This window comes from Alosa pseudoharengus, unplaced genomic scaffold, assembly GCF_046254945.1.
Source record: "Alosa pseudoharengus isolate Yale_2024_CS ecotype anadromous, Long Island Sound unplaced genomic scaffold, YU_APseudo_1.1 YU_APseudo_1.1_scf_17, whole genome shotgun sequence".
NCBI lineage: Eukaryota > Metazoa > Chordata > Actinopteri > Clupeiformes > Clupeidae > Alosa > Alosa pseudoharengus.
This window is the reverse complement of record NW_027468640.1, coordinates 36,564,543-36,585,935: the sequence shown is the minus strand read 5'-3', so window position 1 is coordinate 36,585,935 and position 21,393 is coordinate 36,564,543. Positions and strand designations below refer to the sequence as shown.

Sequence of the window (21,393 nt, the reverse complement as noted above, 5' to 3'; positions counted from 1 at the left end):
GCTTGGAAGAGGAGAAGGATTTATTAGACGGATGTGGACGGGATATGACATACGCTTGAGAATGATTGAGAGCATAAAGTGTTTCACTGAAAATGAATTTCCCTGGCAGTCGGAAGAGGAGAATATTTGCCATGTGGGGCAGCAATCACATGTTTCGAGGCAGTGTTCAATGTATCTTTCCTTTGATGGGTGTCAGATCTGACTTAAGGCCAAGCAGATACATCTGGGAAGAGCTAATAGAATGTTATTCTCGTTTAGGCGCTCACTTCAAGGTGAGGTCAATGTTACGCTAGCTGCATTCCACAGTTGACAGCACACACGCCACAGAGTCGGGATATTAGAATGTTGGCCCCAGTTACGCTGAGCTTGACCTGTGTTTAGAGACATGTCCAGAGTACACAACACAGCCTGCTGGAGCAGCGTGGCGCACGAGGCAGCAGCATGGCGCACGATTTGTATACACTGGTGACCACCTTTAATGCATGAATCCCATGATATTAAATATCCACCATGAGGAAAACAAAAATGACCATCTGAATGTGGGGCTTTTCAAATTAGCTAAATAGTTTATTCATGAGTTGATTAGCACAAGTTTTGACTTAAAAGTGTACACACACACTCTGACATTCTCATACACACACACACACAGAGAGAGAGAGAGAGAGTACACTGCAAACAATTTTCATATTGCAATTCAGTTTACATCAATACAAGAAAACATATATCTTATCATTATATTTAACACAGAAAGGTCAGCTTTTTAAGGCGTAATAACTTTTAACAAAAGCAACCAAAAGCCGAACAGCGTACAATATGAACAAGCTCTTGTGTCTGAGAATGCACAACTCCTTTGGCAGACGATCAGAGAGCGGTGTCAGTGGCGCATCATTGCACAAGCTTAAGCGGCACGGTAGTCCAATGCAATTTTGACTCACCATAGCATGAAAACAAAACAGATTCACAGAGCAGAGAACAAACACAAAGAGCTACAAAACTGTGAAACAAAACAGATTTGGGTCTGACACACTGCACTGTCAAGATTCTAAAACCAGAAATCAAAAGGACACGTAAAACACTGATACAAAGACAACAAACCCATCAGAAAATCAGCATGACAGTGTTAAAACCACAGACGTAACATAACTGGACCACCTCTGTGAGAATCACACATGGTAAATGGCCTGAACTCACACTGGGCTGAGTAGAGCTCTGGCATATGTGGAGTCTGTCTGCTTTGTGCTTTTTACCACCTCCCATCACTGTCTGCTGCTACATTCGTATTGCTCTTCGTATTCTTTATTTCCAGACAGGATAATTCTGGCCCCTTTCTCTCGAGTCAAAATCTCAGACGATTCCCTTTGGCGGCCGTAAAGAGAAGAGAGGTGAAACATAGTCTTTGTAGGGATTAGTTGGCCGGTTTTACAACACGACTACGCCCTTCTGCTCATCCTGCTGTGGGATTCTTGTAATCCCACGTTTCCCATTTCTTATCGGGTGATCCAAAGACAACGTTCAGAATAGGAAGTAGGTAATCACCTCTGCCATTTTAATCAAAATCACTGTCTGGTGAACTTTCCCCTTTGCCATATTTTTTCTTTTTTTCCCACAAAACTCATCAACCATCAACTTGCCTTTTGGGTGATTCTAGAACATCCTATAATTAAATTCACAGTGTAATTGTTCATTCTTTTCTTAATCATTTGAGAGGACATTTTCCCCAAGTATCATTATTCACAGCTATGTTTAGTGTTTTCACTTTGCTCAGTTGATGAAGAAGGCAGAGTCAACCGTAATGTTGATTCATGTAATGTTCACGTAATGTTCTGATGTCCTTGTCGGGGAGACGTGTGAGGCGTCTTGTCCAGTCATAGCACGGTAGTCCGTGAGGTGCAGGTTCCGTTGCGGAACACCATGTCTGAGGCTAGGCAGTCCTTGGGGAAGTCCTTGGGCCTCAGCGTTGCCTGGCGCTTGAGGGCCACGGCGCAGTAGTCTACCTGCTCGGCGTCTAGCCCGGTCTCCAGCCAGCGGAAGCAGACGATGCGCTGGAACGAGCGCCGGAAGTTGTCCGAGACGAAGCCGTAGAGGATGGGGTTGGCGCCGCTGTTGGCGTAGCTGAGGATGACGAACAGCTGCGTGACCACTGGGTCGGGCGGCCGGCGGAAGACGGTGACCAGCTGCACGATGTAGAAGGGCATCCAGCAGACGACGAAGACGGCCACCACCAGCAGCACCATGCGCGTGATCTTCTTCTCCGAGCGCCGGCGCTGCAGCCAGCCGGCCTTGAGGCCCACGGCGCGCATGCGCGCCACGATCAGGCAGTAGCACAGGCAGATGGCCCCCACGGGCAGCAGGAAGCCCAGCAGGAACGTGTAGACCACAAACACCTCCGACCACGAGGACTCCGGCCACAGGAAGTTGCAGTCCATGCCGCCGTCGGCGGCGGGGACCGTGTCGGCGAACACGATGATGGGCATGATGACCAGCAGCGACAGCCCCCACACGCACACGTTGACCACCTTGGCCACGGTGGGCCGGCGGTAGCGCGCCGCCTTGATGGGGTGCACCACGGCGATGTAGCGGTCAACGCTCAGCACGGTCAGGCAGAAGATGCTGGTGAACATGTTGATGCCGTCCACGCTCAGCACCAGGCGGCACATGAGCGAGCCGAACGGCCAGTGGTGGACGGCGGCCGATGTGGCCAGGAAGGGCACGCTGAGCATGAAGAGCTCGTCGGCGATGGCCAGGTTCAGGATGTAGATGTTGGTGGCCGTCTTCATCTTGGCGTACTTGAGGATGACGTAGATGACCATGGCGTTGCCTGTTACGCCCACGCAGCACACCAGGGCGTAGATGGACGGGATGATGATCTTGCTGGCGTCGGGCTCCGGCTCGTAGTCCTCGTAGTCGCCGGTGGCGTTGAACGGGAAGCCCGTCGGGTAGGCGTCGTACCCGCTGCCGTTAAAGCCCAGCACGTCCATCGTGTTTTTACGGGCCCGCTCTTTATCGGGATGAAAGCAAATAGAAATATGGGCTCACCTGACCCAAACTGTCCACGGAGAAATCGATCTTATAAACAGCTTTTTATTTACTGTGGGAAAGTACAGGCCTATATGCCTCAGAGGGTCCATGTCAGTCCTTTTATTTTCCAAACTGACAGACACTAGGATGGGATGAAATAACACTAAAAACGTTTTATTTGATTATTTCTTCACCTCTACATGCCCCAGATGGACTCCAGTGAGGGCTAAGCAACTGTATTACCAGGAGTCCTTGAAATTCTTGGATTTCTCCAATCTACGCAGTCCCATTGACTATGTGCAGGATCAAAAAAAAAAAAAAAAGCGCAACCTTGGACTTAAACGGAGCGGCTAATCAGTCGCAGACCGTGTGCTGTAAACCCACATCATCTGTTGAGCAGTCCTCGCAGCACCTCGTTTCCATTCAATAATAAACCTTGAGATTTTTTAGCCCCGTGTGTGTGTGTGTGCGTGTGTGTGTGAGCTGCAGGTGCGTCTGCTCCACAGCCTTCTTTTGTGTTTGAAACAAGGGCTTGGCTCGCGGAGGGTCGGTGGAAAACACACGTTCCTTGGCAGCTAAAGAACATTCCTTTCTCCTTCCGCCAGGGGGGTTTGCTCTGTGTCTGCGGGAATCACGGCTTTGCTGCTAGCCTTCGTCTACAGCCCGGCCTCAAAACTTCCCTCCTTAATGGCTCCGCAGTGGAAAAGATTGTGGTACGCAGTTCCTGCCGTTTGAAAAAAAAAAAAAGGTGCTCTGTGAGAGATGGTCATTTGGTTGCCATGGAGGATTGGTTCGCTCTCCACCTCTTTGGTTCAGCTTGTAGGTTTTCAAAGCCGCGATCTAATTTTCTCATCAAAGAGACCTATGGAAACGAGAGAATAAAGCAGAGAAAAGCCGTGCAGAGGAGTTAGAAATGAGAGATGTGCGTCGCCATGACTCAGGTAAATAGCCCTGAGCTTAGATTGAGTTTTCACTGAAAAAGTGTAATTTACATACTAATTTGCATGAATAAATGCTTATTCCTCCCTTCTAAAAGCAAATTGCAATTTCAGAATCATGTGCGAAGATGGGATGAATCTGACATAAAAACTTCAAACTCTATGATAGATTTAAGATTTAAATTAAGATATGGGGTTCATGGGTAGATGTGGATTAAGATAATTATGGAGTTATGGGCTCTGGAGTGAGGGGTAAATGGACGAGATACACTACTACACTTACATAATTGCAAAAGGATTCTCCAATGTTTTCTCAGTTAGCCTTTTAAAATTATATCATATTTAGTAAACAGAATGTGCCTTTGAAACATTTGATAAATGGTTGCTGATAATCGGCCATGTAGATATTGCATTTCTTTCTACAACAATCGAGAATTATATGTAAGCACATAATGTAATCTGAAAATTGCTGCCCTGATTAAAAAACAATGCAACTGATCTCAGCTGGTATTCTGTCAATAATGGATTGGAATGGAAATTTCTAAGTGACCCCAAACTTTTGAGCAGTAGTGTAAGTGACTGTGAGTCGTCTGGGGAAAGACAGCGGAACTAAAGCAGACATTGTTCGAGACGTGTTTCTGTTCTCCTCCTGACAGTGACTCAGAGTGCAGAGGAGCCAAGAGGTCAGAAAGCCACGACTAAGATGATGTGATAAACAAAGTGAGAGAATGCATGCATATGAAAGCATCCACACACACACATACACATGCACACGCACACACACACACACGCACGCACGCACGCACGCACGCACGCACGCACGCACGCACGCACGCACACACACACACACACACACACACACACACACAACAATGCCAGGCTGAAGCAATTAGGGACATGCCAGGCTGTCAACTAGACATCAACCCACCCAGCCACGATGTCTGTGCCCTCCATATCCCCTCTCATTCACCCCCCCCCCCCCACATCTCCACCCCCCCCCCCCTCCATCTCCACCTCCACATTTCTCGCCATCCCATTAGCTCTGGTATGCAATGCAGAGCGGCACCTTTACCACTTCTGTGCTTGGGTGGTGAGGCATAAACCATCTGGAATGAAAGGAAAAGGAAAAAGAAAGGGTGGGGAAAAAACACACATAAAAAAACGAGTGCGTCTCCATCCAGACCTGTGATGAAAAGACAGAGAGAGGAGCGCTAATCCTCTCCCTCGCCCGCTCGGCCTCGCTGCCCTTCCCTTACCGCCCCTCTCACCTAATGTGGGCACCATGAACTCAACAAAAATCCCGGTAGCCCGTCGCCTCACCCACAGGCAGCTCGCCGGTGCCGTGGCTGGCATGTAAAACATGCCATTATGGGTGCCAAGGATACGCCCGTGGAAGGATGGAAGTGTAATCATGCCTGATCTGGGCGCTGGCACACGCAATGCTATTTGGGCCTTGGCGTCCAAAAATTCGTAATAGATTATTTTGACAGTGAGACAGTGAGAGACGGACAGAAGAAACTAAGCGCCGAGTGTGTGAGCTGATAGCTCATCTTTCATTTAACCGTGATCCAAGTCCGCGCCGCAGTACTTTTGGGAAAACAAGGTCCAAGGATGTCGGACAGACATCGTCTCGAGTTGTGGAGTGGGAATGAAAGAGACTGTCGGGGGGAATCAATTGCATTGTTTTGAGGGAGGGGGAGAGTGTGTGTGTGTGTGTGTGTGTGTGAGAGAGAAGAGCGTAAACAGACAACTTAGCGAGGGAATGAAATCCAAACATAGCCATGACAGCCATGGCAAGACCTCATCTACAGATCCCCCACTGTGGTCAAGGATGAGCGGAGAAAATCAAAGCGGTAAAAGGAGGGGGCTCTGCCGGACCGAGATGACCCTTGCCATCGATAAGACGAGCAACGCAGCACGCGCATTCTTTTCTTATTGCTGATCAATATCATCTGCGCTCTGCATGGGTTATTGTTTTCTGTTTTGTGGAGAGAGGAGGCGGCTACATGCTCCGATATTGCCCCTGTGTCCGTATCAGATTGCGTCTGAACTGATGGGGAGCCTGCAGAGGCGAAGAGAGGCAGAATCCATCTCATATCCACGTGTCTGCCGTTTTTTTGGTCAAAATTCGCCCACGTGTCTTGTCTACTCATCGCCAGCCATATACAAATGCCCATCATTACGTCTGGAAAGAGACATGCCCGCTAGACTCTGACTGACATATCCCCCATGAAGAGACGCTCACAAGGGCGACAAGAGGCAGAGCAGCCGAAGCTTCTTTTCAAAGAAAAACACATTTCCTCTCCCTCTCAATTGCTGCCTCCATTTTGTTACACACTCAAGTCTTTGGGTCTTTTATGCTTGTCATCTATTCATGTGCATTCAGGCTCCAGGCTCTCTTACCTGCATTACGACACACACACGCACGCACGCACACACGAACACACGCGCACACACACACACACACGCACACACATGCACGCACACATGCACACACACACACACACACTATAATACTATGTGATTTACAGATCAAAATGTGTATGTTGAAAGACTGAAGTCAGCCATTTCAGTAGAGCTCATTACATATTTAGCTTGACTTAACAGCTTCACTTTGAAGATAATGACATCAATTACCTGAGATGTACATGCATAGATGCATATCACTGATTTAAAAAATATATTAAGCCATGACATAGACTACTTTACAATGTATTATAATGGTTTGCATATACTAAAAAGTTAGTTTAGGCATATTCAGTGAGAGTGAATTAGAAACTTTGCTCAACATTTATTGCTTGCAACTGAAAACTTGATGACACCTTGATCTATAGCTGAAGGGGTAAACAGAAATCTTCAGTGAAGGGGAGAGAGGAGAGGGTGGAGTGATGCACACTGGTATTACACTAGCTGAAGAGAACGAGTCGAACGCAAACAAGAGCACTTCCCTGGAGAGGCTCCCGAAAATGAGTGATAGTCAGAGAGAAATCATAAGAAAGAAAAAGTGTGCACACTTTGGATTTTTCAGCAGAGACAGGGAATGGAGAACTGGCACAACGATGAAAAACAGAGAGACAGACAGATGGAAACAAAGAGGATGACTGAGTTAGACAGAGAGAGAGAGAGAGAGGTGGAGAGGAGCGAAGAGATAGAGAGAGGGAGAGAAGCAGAGAGAGAGAGAAAGAATGAGAGAGAGAGAGAGAGAGAGAGGCAGAGGGGAGAAGCAAATCACAGCTGGACAATCTTGCACATCAAGGCTAAAGTGAATTACAGAGGTGGGCAAAGTCTGGGCCTGCCAGGGCAGCCAGTCAGACTAGAGGAGAGAGAGAGAGAGAGAGAGAGAGAGGAAGGATAAAGAAAGGGGGAAAGGAGGGAGGGAGAGGCATTCATCACAAAGATCCAGTTCAGAGCGTTGGCCTCCATCCTCCCGTCTGGCGTGTGGATGATAATAATGCATTCTGACCCACACAATCATACTGTGGAAGCACAATGAAGTGGAACACCGTGGAGCTCATGCATTGAGATTCTAACACTGTGGCATACAGTAGCGACCCCATATTCACATACGTTCTAGCTTTAGCACCAGAAGGAGAGAGGAATGATCTAGGACTACATTATATACCACTACGCTATATAAGTAAGTAAGTATAAGTATATATACTCTTTTGATCCCGTGAGGGAAATTTGGTCTCTGCATTTATCCCAATCCGTGAATTTGTGAAACACACTCATCACACAGTGAAGTGAAGCACACACTAATCCCGGCGCAGTGAGCTGCCTGCAACAACAGCGGCGCTCGGGGAGCAGTGAGGGATTAGGTGCCTTGCTCAAGGGCACTTCAGCCGTGCCTACTGGTCGGGGTTCAAACTGGCAACCCTACGGTAACAAGTCCGAAGCGCTAACCAGTAGGCCACGGCTGCCCCCTATGAGGATATAGGCAAAGTGTGGATCATGAATAAACATTGTTTTCTCCCTGTGAATCCCATTTATAACACTGAGGAGAGAGAGAGAGAGTTATTATTTCCTTGTAGTTTTGTCCCCCAGACTACAAGGAAATAATAGTATCCTCACAAAAACTCAGTAGCCTACTGTAAAACAGGGAAGAAACTTGGGGGGTCTAGTAATGTGGTATAAATCAAAACTGGACAGGTACCTAAGTGTAATAAAATCTGGTAAATACCACATTTGGCTAAAAGTCCAGAAAGAACTAATCATCTCACAAAAATATCTCTTCCTTTGTGCAATGTATACCCCCCTCATGAATCCCCACACTACTCTGAAGATGCACTTCATTAGAAACAGAAAGGAGCCATTTCCAGTCCCCGGGCAATGTTTTCGTTTGTGGAGACCTAAAAGCCCGAACAGGTACACAAAATGACTTTGTAAACACAGATGGCAATAACTGAATAGCGCGCACAAAAGGTAAAAAGAATAATAATAATAACTAGAAATGCAGTTCCAAGGAATTACCAGTTCATGAAAATGCAAAAGTTGTGATAATGCTAGGATAGACATGGTGGTTGCAAAGCTTAAAGAAGAATTCCGGTGTGATATTGACCTAAAGTGTGTTGAAACATGATACCGAGTGTGAACGTATGTCTCATAGCCCACCTCGGCTTGTCCCCGGCACTCCAAAATCTGGCGCTAGTTAGCCGATGCTACAAACAGCTTTTTCAATGGTGGTGCTTCGGCATCGGGCTAGCCATGCAAATAAATCACTGTTTTACACCATTTACGAGGCTCAATGTATCTCCACACTTCATTGGTAGACTTCCGAGGGCCCTGACATTTAAAACGAGACATTGAGAACTTTGAAAAAGCACTGGTAGTTTACTTACAAGACGATTTATACAGACAGTATCTTCACAAAGTTTAGCGTTTGCAGCCATCTTGAATTTAGTCACGATAAGTCGAGCGACGAGTAAGAATGAACAGGTATGATAAGGGATCAGATTCCAAAAATAATTCAGTGGAAATGCATGGATTCCAGTTTCTTCCAGTAGCAGCAACTGGAATCCATGCATTTCCACGGAATTCTTTTTGGAATCTGATCCCTTGTTCAACACACTTTAGGTCAATATCACACCGGAATTCTCCTTTAATAAAAGTTGATAGTTTAAAAGTAGACCGTTTAAAAGTTGAATGTAGATAGTTTAAAAGTTGTTGATAGACAGCTAGTTTAATAGATAGATAGTAGTGCTGTCAGTTAAACGCGTTATTAACGGCGTTAACGTAAACCTATTTTAACGGCGTCATTTTTTTTATCGCAAGATTAACGTTCTTTTCGGTGTAACAAACTTTGTTGTTTTTTCACATGCTGTTGCAACAACTTAGCCTAGAAATCTAGACGCGCCCCTAGCGGCTGCCAGGGCTAGTCTAGCAACTCTCCGTTGGCTTGTGAGCTCCAGAAATCGAAACTTAATCAGGCCTTTGAAATCGTGTATAGAGTCGTTTGGTGGCCTTAACATAATGATTGATGGCAGAGTTGGTTTGGCTTGAATTCCCTGCTACTTGAAAACAAATATCCTATTGCGTCCTATTGCGTGCAGAGGGAATTTGAAAGACAACTGATTATCCCGCCCCTCGGACTGAGCACTGCGAACGGTGAGTGCCCAGACCCTACATTTTAATGTGGGTCTGGCTCCATGCTAGCAACAACTGGTAACGTTAGAACAACTACAACACCACACTGGATCTAGCTAGACCGTGCTGCATGTACACGCCCCCTTTTAGGGGAAAGGGAGCTGTTTGGATAATGGAAACCTATGCATCAAAGTGGGGAGCGAAAATGGCTTATACTTACTAAATCTTAAAACAAACGTGAATAAAAGGCACAAAATAAGGTTGGTGTAAGAGTTATCTGTGTGTTTATGGGATTAATGTGATCATTATGTTCCTATTTTTTGCTCTTTCCAGTTTATAGCCTACTAACAGGAGTGTCACGAATGTAGGCCTGTGGCTGACTATAAGTTCGGCAAGCTTAACTTTACATGTCATAACATCAACTAAACATAAGTCACACATTCATTTTATCACTTATAATATGAAAGTAGCCTTTTTCCTACAACTAGGTGAGATAATTGGCTATGCCTGTTATACTGAAGTTCCACAGTTAGCTAGCTAGCAAGCTAACCGTTTTACATGGGATATGGTAGCTACGTGCTGAATGGGTTAATGTACATAGTTTCGACATGAGTAAATTACATACACATAATTCTTCATAACTGCCCTGTTAGTAAAATGATTGAATGGCCTGTAAATTAATATCTAGATGTAACATCAAGGTGTGATTAGGCTAGCTGTCATTGGAATCAATGATATAATGTTAACTTGTTTTCCGCTAAAATGGGGCGTGATGCAGATTAAATGTAGCCTATCTTTATGATGCGCCTTTAGTAGGCTACGTAAAGGCATGCTGCACACACTTGTTTGGGCTTACGAGCCGGCCAAAGAGTAGATTCGTATAATAAACACCAACGCTGGTCAGCTGAATGGTGTTTTAAATTGCTGTGGACACCGATGCACTCTGCTTTTGACATTCATTTACTACATTAGATTCCATTCTTTTCAATACAACTCTGCACACCAGCATAGCACTTTGCCGCCGTGTAAATCACGATTCAGTTATATTTGGTCGACGCAGCTCCATAAAATCCATTGTTCATCTAGTGTTTGCGTGTTAAAAACTTCGGTGCTGATGTGTGTGGCAAGTGACAGTGCACCATAGACTGTAAGCCTATAAAATGGCAGTGCACATGTCGAAAAGTTCCTTATTTTCAACTGAACTCAAAGATAATGAATATAGTATTTTATGTTTGTTATGCCCTTTATTAGCTATATTTCTGAAGAATATATTGTGTTGCCTCAGGTTTGCTGCACATCTTTTGAAATTTGATTTGAAATAATCAAATAGACCTACGTCTTAAAGTTAAGTTAATGAAGTAACTTGCTTTGCTTTCATTTGAATCCTAATCAAGATACACAATAATTGCTTTATATTGTTAATATGGACTCCTGGAAAGTTCAGCAAGGCAAAATAATAGAATTTTAATAATGTGATAAAATATGTGATTAATCGTGATTAACTATAGGAATTCAGCGATTAATCGTGATTAAAATTTTTAATCGCTTGACAGCACTAATAGATAGTTTAATAATAGTTTAAAAGTAGACTGTTTAAAAGTTGGATGTAGATAGTTTAAAAGTTGTTGATAGACAGCTAGTTTAATAGATAGATAGTTTAATGATAGTTTAAGAGTTGTTTAAAAGTTGAATGTAAATAGTTTAAAGTTGCTGACTGAAAGTTTAATGAATGTTGATATTCAAATAGTTTAATGGCTGTGTATAGGTAGATATTTGACGATAACTAAAAGTTTGAATGGCTTTAATGTTTGCTAGCAGTTATGCTAACAATTTTAACTATGCTAACAATGCTAACCATGCTACTTAGCTAACTTAACTAATGTTTTCTAACAGTTTTGCTAACAATGCTAACATGCTAACTATGCTAACCATGTTACTTAGCTAATGTTTTCTAGTAGTTTTGCTAAACATGCTAACTATGTTAGCAATGGTAAAAAGCTAACTATGCTAACCATGCTACTTTGCTAACTTAGCTAATGTTTTCTAGTAGTTTTGTTAAAAATGTTAACTGTGCTAATAACGTTAACATGCTAACTATGTTAACCATGATACTTAGCCAACTATGCTAATAATGCTAACATAATGCTAACATGCTAACCATGCTACTTAGCTAACTTAACTAATTTTTTGTAACAGTTTTGCTAACAATGCTAACATGCTAACTATGTTAACATGCTAACTATGTTAACAATGCTAACTAGCTACAGTGGGTAGGTGTCATAGTTGATGACAAGTGACAGTTACAATGGCTGAACAGCTAAAAAGTTCAGTAGTTTAAAGGGTTAAATTGTTTAACAGTGAATTAGTGGGGACTTTTATTTTGAAACAGTTTGGGGCAGAGGAAACAGTTAAATAGGATGTGTAGTCTTAACCCATTTCACCCCATCGGTCACAATTGTGACCGCAAAAAAAATATGTACTTATAAGCCTCTAAAACTGTAACTGGGGAATATCCCAATACTCTTTCAGTAAATATTGAAACAATAGAGTGTTTCAATGAAATGTGTGCAGTGTCAAATGTTTTGAGTAAATTGTCACATGACCAGAGCTGTTTACTTTCTGGTTGCACCTTGAGAAGAGGATGATGGCCTCACAGCTCCCAAATAAAAGTTTTTTAAAGTATGTTAAAATAAACATAAGACAAATATTTTTTGTACACATGGTCTTTAAGGTGTCTAGTTATGATATATACATTTATAATTATTCAAATGTCTTTGGTGTGTTTGCAGAATAAGTAAACATGATAACGGTCACAATAGTGACCGGTGGGATAGAATGTTGTATCTAGATGCACACATACTTCTACAAACACACACACATACTCATACATACACACTTACAGAGACATACACACACACACATACACATACTCACACAAACACACACACACACAGACATACACTCACACACACATATTCACACACACACACACACACACACACACACACACACACATATTCTTACATACACACACACACACACATGCACACACACACACACACACACACACACACACACATATTCTTACATACACACACATGCACACACACACACATACACATATTCACACACACACAGGGGCGCCTTAATACCACCTGAGGCCCCTGGGCTATATGTTTTTAAGGCCCCCCCCAAACCGCAAATACTAATTATGATACCCGGCCCGCGATCTGACCCGCCTAATTATAACGTGCGCTTTTGGTTGATATAGCCTAACATGTAGCCTATCATTATTGAGCCTATGTAAAACATTTACATAAACAGGAACAGAAAGCCCTTAATCACGTCAGCCTACCCATGACATCGCTTATCAAAAAGGTTAGCCTACTGCACGAAAACAACAGCGTAGAACTTTTACAACACTATCGTAACACCCCCAATTATCACCACTTTTGTTCAGAAATTCTAAAACAACAATGTTTTTTAACACTTCAAAATAACATTTGCTAAATGAACCTACATTTTTCAGTAGCCATAGGTGTGTAGATTTGAACAAAATCTGGTTTGGTTCTTAACGGGAGCATTTACTGCCTGAAATATCCGATTTTGTTTACCACGCTCGGAGTTATAGTGCTGGCCTGATGGGTCACCTATTTACGCCGTTTCAACGGCACATGAACGGTTAGACCGAGAATTCTCCTCGTGAAATTAAAATTCCACTGGAGCTCCAAGCGGTTGTGTACAACACTGTTTACAGCTCTTCGAGTCACGGTAAAATGTCATTTTTGGTACATAGCTAATTTAGATACACCTATGGTGTGGGTGGTTGCGTTTCTTTAGGAGTCCGCCGTCTTGGTTTGTATATAAATGGATATTAAGTGACACATACACGCAAGACGGCGGAAATACGGGACCGGCGTAATTGGGGGAGTTCCGATATAGGCTAAGTTAAAAGATGGGTTAAACATATGGACGTTTCAAGCTTTTCAAAAGTGCATGTGTTTGTTGTGTCGGGGGGTTCCACAGGAGGTTTTTTGAAATTCTGTCTACTTAACACACCATTCTAACACAGATTGGGAGGGACAGAAATACTTTTAGCCTACAGAACAAGCAGCTGGCTCATGTGACATGAACATTGGCTACCTTATGCATTATCACTACACTTCCCAACATGGAGACATGTCTCACGTTAACAATCAGAAAACATAACATAGGATATTATTTGTGCGAATATGGGTTAGCACAAACTTAGCTTTTGGTGAACGAAGATGCAGATCACTAAATTAATTTCTTTGCGCAACAGCCCATGTTCTGCGTTCACTCCAGTGAGACAAGTGAAATAGGCCTACATGTTTTTAAAGCCGTTTCATTGCCAGTCTATTTACGATATTTACCTGCTATGCCTTCTGTTTTCATGGACAGTTACAGGAATCCACGTCATTCGTTTATCGTTGCTTCAATCCAACCAATGTTATCTCCAGAGTTTGTAAATTTGTCAGTCAGTTTCAGCCTCTCCTTTAGCTCCTCTACTTTGGGATTTATTACGTTTTGTTACATTTTGTTACACTTTAGAAGAGAAGACAAAGGGGGCCTCAGCATCGATGCCATTGTAGAGCAGTGCAATGTGCTCAATTATGTAGGCTAGCTCCAGAGTAGGCTAATGACTGACGCCGCGAATACGGACACGGCCGTTTATTATTGATTATCATTATTATTATTAGGAGGCCCCTCATTGGTCGAGGCCCCTGGGCTTCAGCCCAGGTAAGCCCCTGCATTAAGGCGCCAGTGCACACACAGACATACACACATACTCACATACACACTCACACACACACAAATATACACACTCGAACACACAGATACACATACACATACACACACACAAATACACACATACACACACAAATACACACACACACACACAGATATACACTCACATACACAGATATACACACTCAGACATACACACTCACACAGACACAAACACACACACAGACATACACACTCACACACACATATACACACTCACACACACACAAATACAAACACACACACAGATACACACACAAATACACAGATACACACACACACACAGATATACACTCACATACACAGATATACACACTCAGACATACACACTCACACACAGATACACACACAAATACACACATACACACACAGATATACACTCACATACACAGATATACACACTCAGACATACACACTCACACACACACAGACACAAACACACAGACATACACACTTACACACACAAATATACACACTCACACACACAGATACACACTCACACACACACAAATACACACACACACACAGATATACACACTCAGACACACACACATATATACACTCACATACACAGATATACACACTCAGACATACACACTCACACACACACAGACACAAACACACAGACATACACACTTACACACACAAATATACACACTCACACACACAGATACACACTCACACACACACAAATACACACACACACACAGATATACACACTCAGACACACACACTCACACACACACACAGACATACACACTCAAGGGGACTTCACATTGCACGCAACATGCACTTTGCCTGCTGCTCTCACACACCCACCTGCAGATACACACACACACATACATATATATATATATATATATATATATATATATATATATATATATATATATTAGGGCTGTCAAAATAACTGATTAATTTTGATTAATTAATTTGAGAAAAAATAACTGATTAAAAAAATTAGTGCAGATTAATCGATTCCGTATGACCTTTGACCCTGAGCCGTTATAGTCAGTAAAATTTGTAAAAGACTGTAAAATGAAGGAGAGAGAAGAAAACGTGCTGCCTGGATCATTGATTGGAACATTTACTTTTAAAAAACGACCTGATGGTGTTGATAAAAATAAAGTGTAAAAATAAAGTCCTCTGCAATGTCTGCAGCAAGGAATTTGCATATCACCTGAGTTCATCAACTCTATAGTCGCACATCAATGCAAAGAAATAAGTGTTGACATTGAGGGGAGTGTTAATTTATTTTCATTGTGTCCCCTAGGTTACATCTGTGGCCTGAAATGCAATGTATGTGGGAAAAAAACTTCTGCACTTTTGAATTTCTTTCCTCAGCATATTAGGTCATATCATAGATTATTATGGCCATTATTTGAACAGTGAAAATAATAATAAAAGAGTTTTTGAACTTTAATGTCACTAATGCTGATTATTCAATGATTCATTTGAATTTAAATATTGAAAATACTTTCACAGCAAAAATTATATATGCGATTAATTTAGATTAATTAATCACAGAGTATTTAATTAATTAGATAATTTTTTTTAATCAATTGACAGCCCTAATATATATATATGTGTGTGTGTATGCGTGAGCGTGTATGTCTGTGTGTGTGTCTGAGTGTGTATATCTGTGTGTGTGAGTGTATGTGTGTGTGTGTGTGTGTGTATTTGTGTGTAAAATAGAACCCTGAATGTGTATGTCTGTGCGTGTGTGTGTGTCTGCATGTAGTTGTGAGAGTTAGTGCAGTGCATATTGTGTGTGTGTGTGTGTGTGTGCACACATATGCACACGCACGCACGCACAGACATACACACTCAGGGTTCTATTTTAACGAGCCGAAGCTCCTTGTAAATAAACAATGTTTACATATTTTTCATATTTATTATTGCCATTGGTCTCAGTGTTCATATCAGTTTGAAAAGTCCTGTCAGAATACCTTTATTTTAACAAAAAAGCAATTTGAGCAATCCCAATTGTGACCGGTAATAAAACTCACTTTTTCATCTACTTTTCTACATTTAAAAAAAAAAAAAATTATTGATTACTTCAAAGGGTTGCTAATAACACATGATTTGCATATTTGCATGTCTGGGAAAAATTTGGGCTTAAATGGGTTAATTGACCCAGATTGTATGCTTAAAGATTGTCTGGCATCATGTTTTTGTTTGTATTTATGTAATGTTTGTAATTTTATGTAATGTTCTGTTAATTTTTTGTATTTATTTTTCTAGTTAAATGTAATCACTCTTTATTTATGTTATTTTCGATCGTGGACTTCGATCTGATAAATAAGTCCCTTCAGGGCGGAACAAGACCCCTCCGCTGCGTGTCGGGGTCCGGTTCGCCCTGTCGGGACTTATTTTCCCAGTAATGACCGGCGTTCTATACATTATCCCTTACTTATTACACGGCTCTTCAGAGTGCTGCAGAAAGTTCCATTCACATGAATGGGCCTTCCCAACGTTCGGGCCTATTTTAAATCTATATAAATCACCGGCAAAGTATATAATCACCGATGTCAATGGCAACGGGTTGATTAACGTCTTTCATATCCCTCCGCAAGAATTCCGTTCGCTTATTGCAATGGAATTTCATTGAAAGGGAAAGTAAGCTAGTAAGACGTTGCCACGCAACACCTGAATCTGTCAAGTTCTATCTGTGTGGCAAACTATTTATTTTGTCAGCGGAAGACACGAAACGGTAGCAAAATCATTTTTAAAGATTCGTTGTGTTAGGTTTCGTTTCTCGTTTTGGCAAGTAGCCGTGTAATAAGCGGGATAATGTATTGTCCGCCAGTAATATGCGCGTCGGGGGTCTGTTCTCCCTGTCGGGACTTATTTTCTGATAATTACCGGCGGACAATACATTATCCCTTACATCATGGTTCTTATATTGTCAGGTTCCAGCCAATCCCATTACAGATAAATGAATATATTTATATTGGCATGCTTCCTAGTGACATTAATGCAAAAATATGAAGAAAATCAAATAACGAGACACAAATATTGATATAAAGCCTGACATAAGCCATATGCAAACATTCACATCATGCAGATATATTATATATTATATATTATCTTAAATAAACTAGCTGAATAACACAGGTGACCACTTCTGCATAATTTCATGGAGTGCTGAAATGTACACACATTTTTGAACATTTCTGAACTGTGAAATGTAGCATAAGTGTTTGTGGTTGTGAACTTATTGCAATATCACCATAACTATTCCACCTGTGTGTGCATGGTTATAATTCTGAAGTGCAAAATAGCTTAGGCTACAGCACAAATATTTCCATAAAAATAAGCAAGTCTGACCTCTGAATTTATTTTGAAAGTGCACCTGATTGATGCATTTAAAAGTTAAAATATACAAACATTTCTTAAATTCTTACAAAACACCCACCCACTTTTTAAAATTGTTAGTTTGGACCCCCCCCCACTTTTGCCGTGCGAAATACCAGTGCTGTTTTGAGCATCTGTTTAGTGCTTCATTGTAATTTTCATTGGATTCTCCCATTTGCGCGTAAATCGCTCATAAACTTTTTTTTTTTGTTACACGCATTCTCCCATTCCGCTTCTGTCACACACACAGTGACAAGCGGCAAATCCCCCGCAGTGTTGAAGAGATCAGTCATCCCCCTCACTTTTGATAAGGTAAAAAGCCTTATAGGTATGCCAAATAAATAATAACCTATAGGTTTACGCTAGGCTATGTAAAACTCCCCATTAACAGCATCACGTCACTAACCACAGCGACTGCACAATCTCGTATTCACTCTGTTGGATATCTGAAGCCAGTTTGTCTACTTAGATACTGTAAGTGTAAATCCTCAAATTATGGCCGGGGTCTTAAGACAAAGTACAGGCCTTTAGGGGCAGGATTGTATTCGAGACAGCCCTTAATTTCTTATGCGAGTTTTATTTTGAGACATGCGTTTCTTGGAGCGGCATACTGGTAGGCCTTCAAAAGGTCAGATATATTGATCTGACATTTTCGGTTTAGTTTGATATTTAATTTACTTTGGACTGTTTCATTATATTGTTAAATATTGGGACTGATGGGCACTGAAATCTGGGGAGGTATTTGATGATCACTATTACGTATGTAGTTGAAAGAGTGTTGGTATTTCAAACAAACCTTTCATGCGTTCATTGAAGGTCCGCGGTGCTATAATGGAAACCTTATTGCGTAGCCAAGTAGCCTATATATTGAGTTATTTTTAAATTATGCATGATTTACTTTTTATTAATTTCGTAGGCCGGCTTTATTTTGTTATATAGAAGTATCTAAATATCCTGTTCAAATGTACCAGCATTCAGGAAATTGCATCTAGTCCAAACATTTCTTTTCTGGGGGAGGACCCCCATACCCCCTGCTAATATGTCCCACCCACTTACACAATGCCTCCGACACCCATGGTCCTAGTAGTAGGCTAGATCCCTTAGATAGCAATGTTAATTTAACTCTGGGACCCTGGTCCCAGGGATGGATTACTCCACGGGCCTTCCGGGCCCAAACCCAGGGGCCCAAGGTGTCAGGGGGCCCTGAAGCCCAAGCCTTTGCATGGAATCATTGCCTCAATATCAACACATCAGGATGTAGGCTATGAATCTGATTGAATTTAGTATTGGCCATCCCCAAAATGCACCAGAATACAGGAAATCACATCAAAAAAATTAAAAAAATTCTGGTGGAGGACCCCAACCCCCCCTTCCACATATGCGACAATTAGTGGGGAGCCCTTAATACTTAATGTGGGCCCAGGGGCCCGAAAGTTCATAATCCGTCCATGCCTGGTCCCTACACCTGAGAACCACTGATGTATGTTTTTTTTACTGTATGCTATAATGCTGAATGAGCCAAACAAAAATTTCCGCAGCAAAATTTGGGTTGGCCCCACCAAATCTGTGTGTGTGTGTTCGCGCATGTGCGTGTGTGTGCATGTGCATGTACTTTATGTGTGCAAATAACAAATGAGTGGGTATGGGTTAGGTTCATGCGGGCTCTTGAGACTAACATACCATAAATATTTTGTCATCTTGGGTGCAACGGTTCAGGTAGGGCTAGTTATTTAGGGGAGTGGCCACCAAGTATCATGTTCCCTGGTGTTTCAGTAACCCGGGAATCACTGACCAAAATTGATGATGGTAAAAGAAAAAAAATAATTTCTTTTTTATATTTTAAATGACTTGTTGTCCTGATTCTTCCTGTGGATCTTAGTGGGCACTGAGGAAGCAATAATTTCATCGCTAGTTTTTCATGATTACCATTTCAATTGTTTCATATCAAAATTCACTACTTAATTATGTGTTTTATGTAGTTTGTCGAGGACTGGTTCAGACACGTCACATCCATAACGTGGACATAATGCATTACGAAAATGACGCATAGTTTCAAAAACACACTTTTTGTGTTCATTCAAGTCTCCTTCATGGTACATATATCATAGTTTCGGCAGTTTCCTTTAAAATTCACAGAGTTTGTAGAAAACCTGTAATCTCTCACAAAAGTGTGTCCATTTCATGTCACATCCATAACGCTGATAAAATGCCTTGTATTCTTAGGATGAAATTGATTATATGAAATTTGAGGATTTCTCAGTATTCAGAGGACAGAGTTGGCATTACAAGTTATGCAAATTAATTCACTGATACTAATTTTGCCCCCACTCTAAGGCATTTTGTTTACCAATATGAGTCCAATTGTCACATCCATAACACTGGAACTGCCCATATGTCATCTTTGGCCAGGTGCGAGGCCCTGGGCGACAGCCCAAATTTTGCTGTTTTTTTTACAAAAGTTGGGTGACCCTCCCTCCTAGAATGAAAAACAAAATGGGTGACCCTCCCCTCAACAAAGAATAAAAAGACATGACCCTCCCCTATTTTCCTCCGGTGGTCCATTCCATAAATACCGAACGGTCCCTAAGTGATATCAAGTGACCTAGAGGGCTGAAATGTGGTCAGTTCAGAGATGCTTGTAATCCGGCAGAAAGAAAAAACTATATTCTAGCCTCTGTAACTCTGTGTCAGTACATCACACAGTTATTTTGACTGTTTCCTACGAAAACTTCGTAGCCTCGTGAGACCATCTTAATCTTGCGAGCTTCAGGTTTCCACTCGCAGATCAGTCTGGCATCTTTTCGATAGAGAAAATTTGGAGCAGTTCACCAAACGAACGGCCAATCAGCGTTGGTTTTGAGGTGGATTTAGGTGTGACGCAACGAACAACATGACTGCATCCACAGATGAGATGAGCATAGCTATCGCGCAAGTTTTATTCAATTAGAAAGTATTCTTGGGGAAGCTGTGAAGCTATGAGTCTCAGCCATGCAGCTGGGAGGAATGAACGACACAGACATCCTCCACGGCTGATTCCAGTTCATAATGGAGGAATATACTTTCTTCAGAAGTGTAAACTACCGTGAAAACTTGATGGGAATTGTTGTTGATTAGGTTCATGTCACATACAAATGGTTAGTTAAAAAATGTAACTTAATTATATGTTAAACGAAGGCATTAGAAGAACACTTCGTTCATCTAATTGGTTGATTTGGCCCGTCGATAACCAACATATGTGGTGATAGACAGATGGTTTATCCAATCAGCTAACCAGTATTTCCGCCCCTTCCCAAAAGTTTTCCAACGGAAAGTTCCCAGATGAACATGCAGAGCAAATGCAAAGCATCCATCTGGCGGAGTCAGGTTAACGAAAACTACAGGTTCTCAGCTTTCTATAGAGGTCAAACATTTGATAGTAGGCCCCAAAAGAGGTGGGAACAATGCCCTCGTATAGGCACAGTGCAATTTCAGGCAAAATACCAACTCCCTGTCCTCCCTACCAGCTCCTCCAACCCCAGCACGAATAATAGATTAACCAAACGTGACAGTACAACCAATCCTTGCGATACTGGGTTGTCTTCCCAAACTCATTCCATTATAAAGCCATGAAACACCAAGAGTTGAGCAAAGATAACTTCCCTACCAACCTGGTCTTCAGGCATCCTCTAGAAACATCCAGCACTTTAAA

The 21,393-nt window shown here is 42.0% G+C and overlaps 1 protein-coding gene across 1 annotated transcript; it reads right to left on the bottom strand.

Moving 5' to 3' along the window:
* Positions 1–1,865: 1,865 nt before the first annotated feature.
* Positions 1,866–2,978, bottom strand: sstr1b (somatostatin receptor 1b). Its single transcript, XM_076289804.1, has one exon. The coding sequence runs from the start codon at positions 2,976–2,978 to the stop codon at positions 1,866–1,868; it is 1,113 nt and encodes a 370-aa protein (XP_076145919.1).
* Between the last annotated feature and the right edge of the window lie 18,415 nt (positions 2,979–21,393).

What these genes read in the sequence shown, in the direction of transcription:
- sstr1b (XM_076289804.1), bottom strand. Translation starts at nt 2,978, where the DNA reads ATGGACGTGCTGGGCTTTAACGGCAGCGGGTACGACGCCTACCCGACG.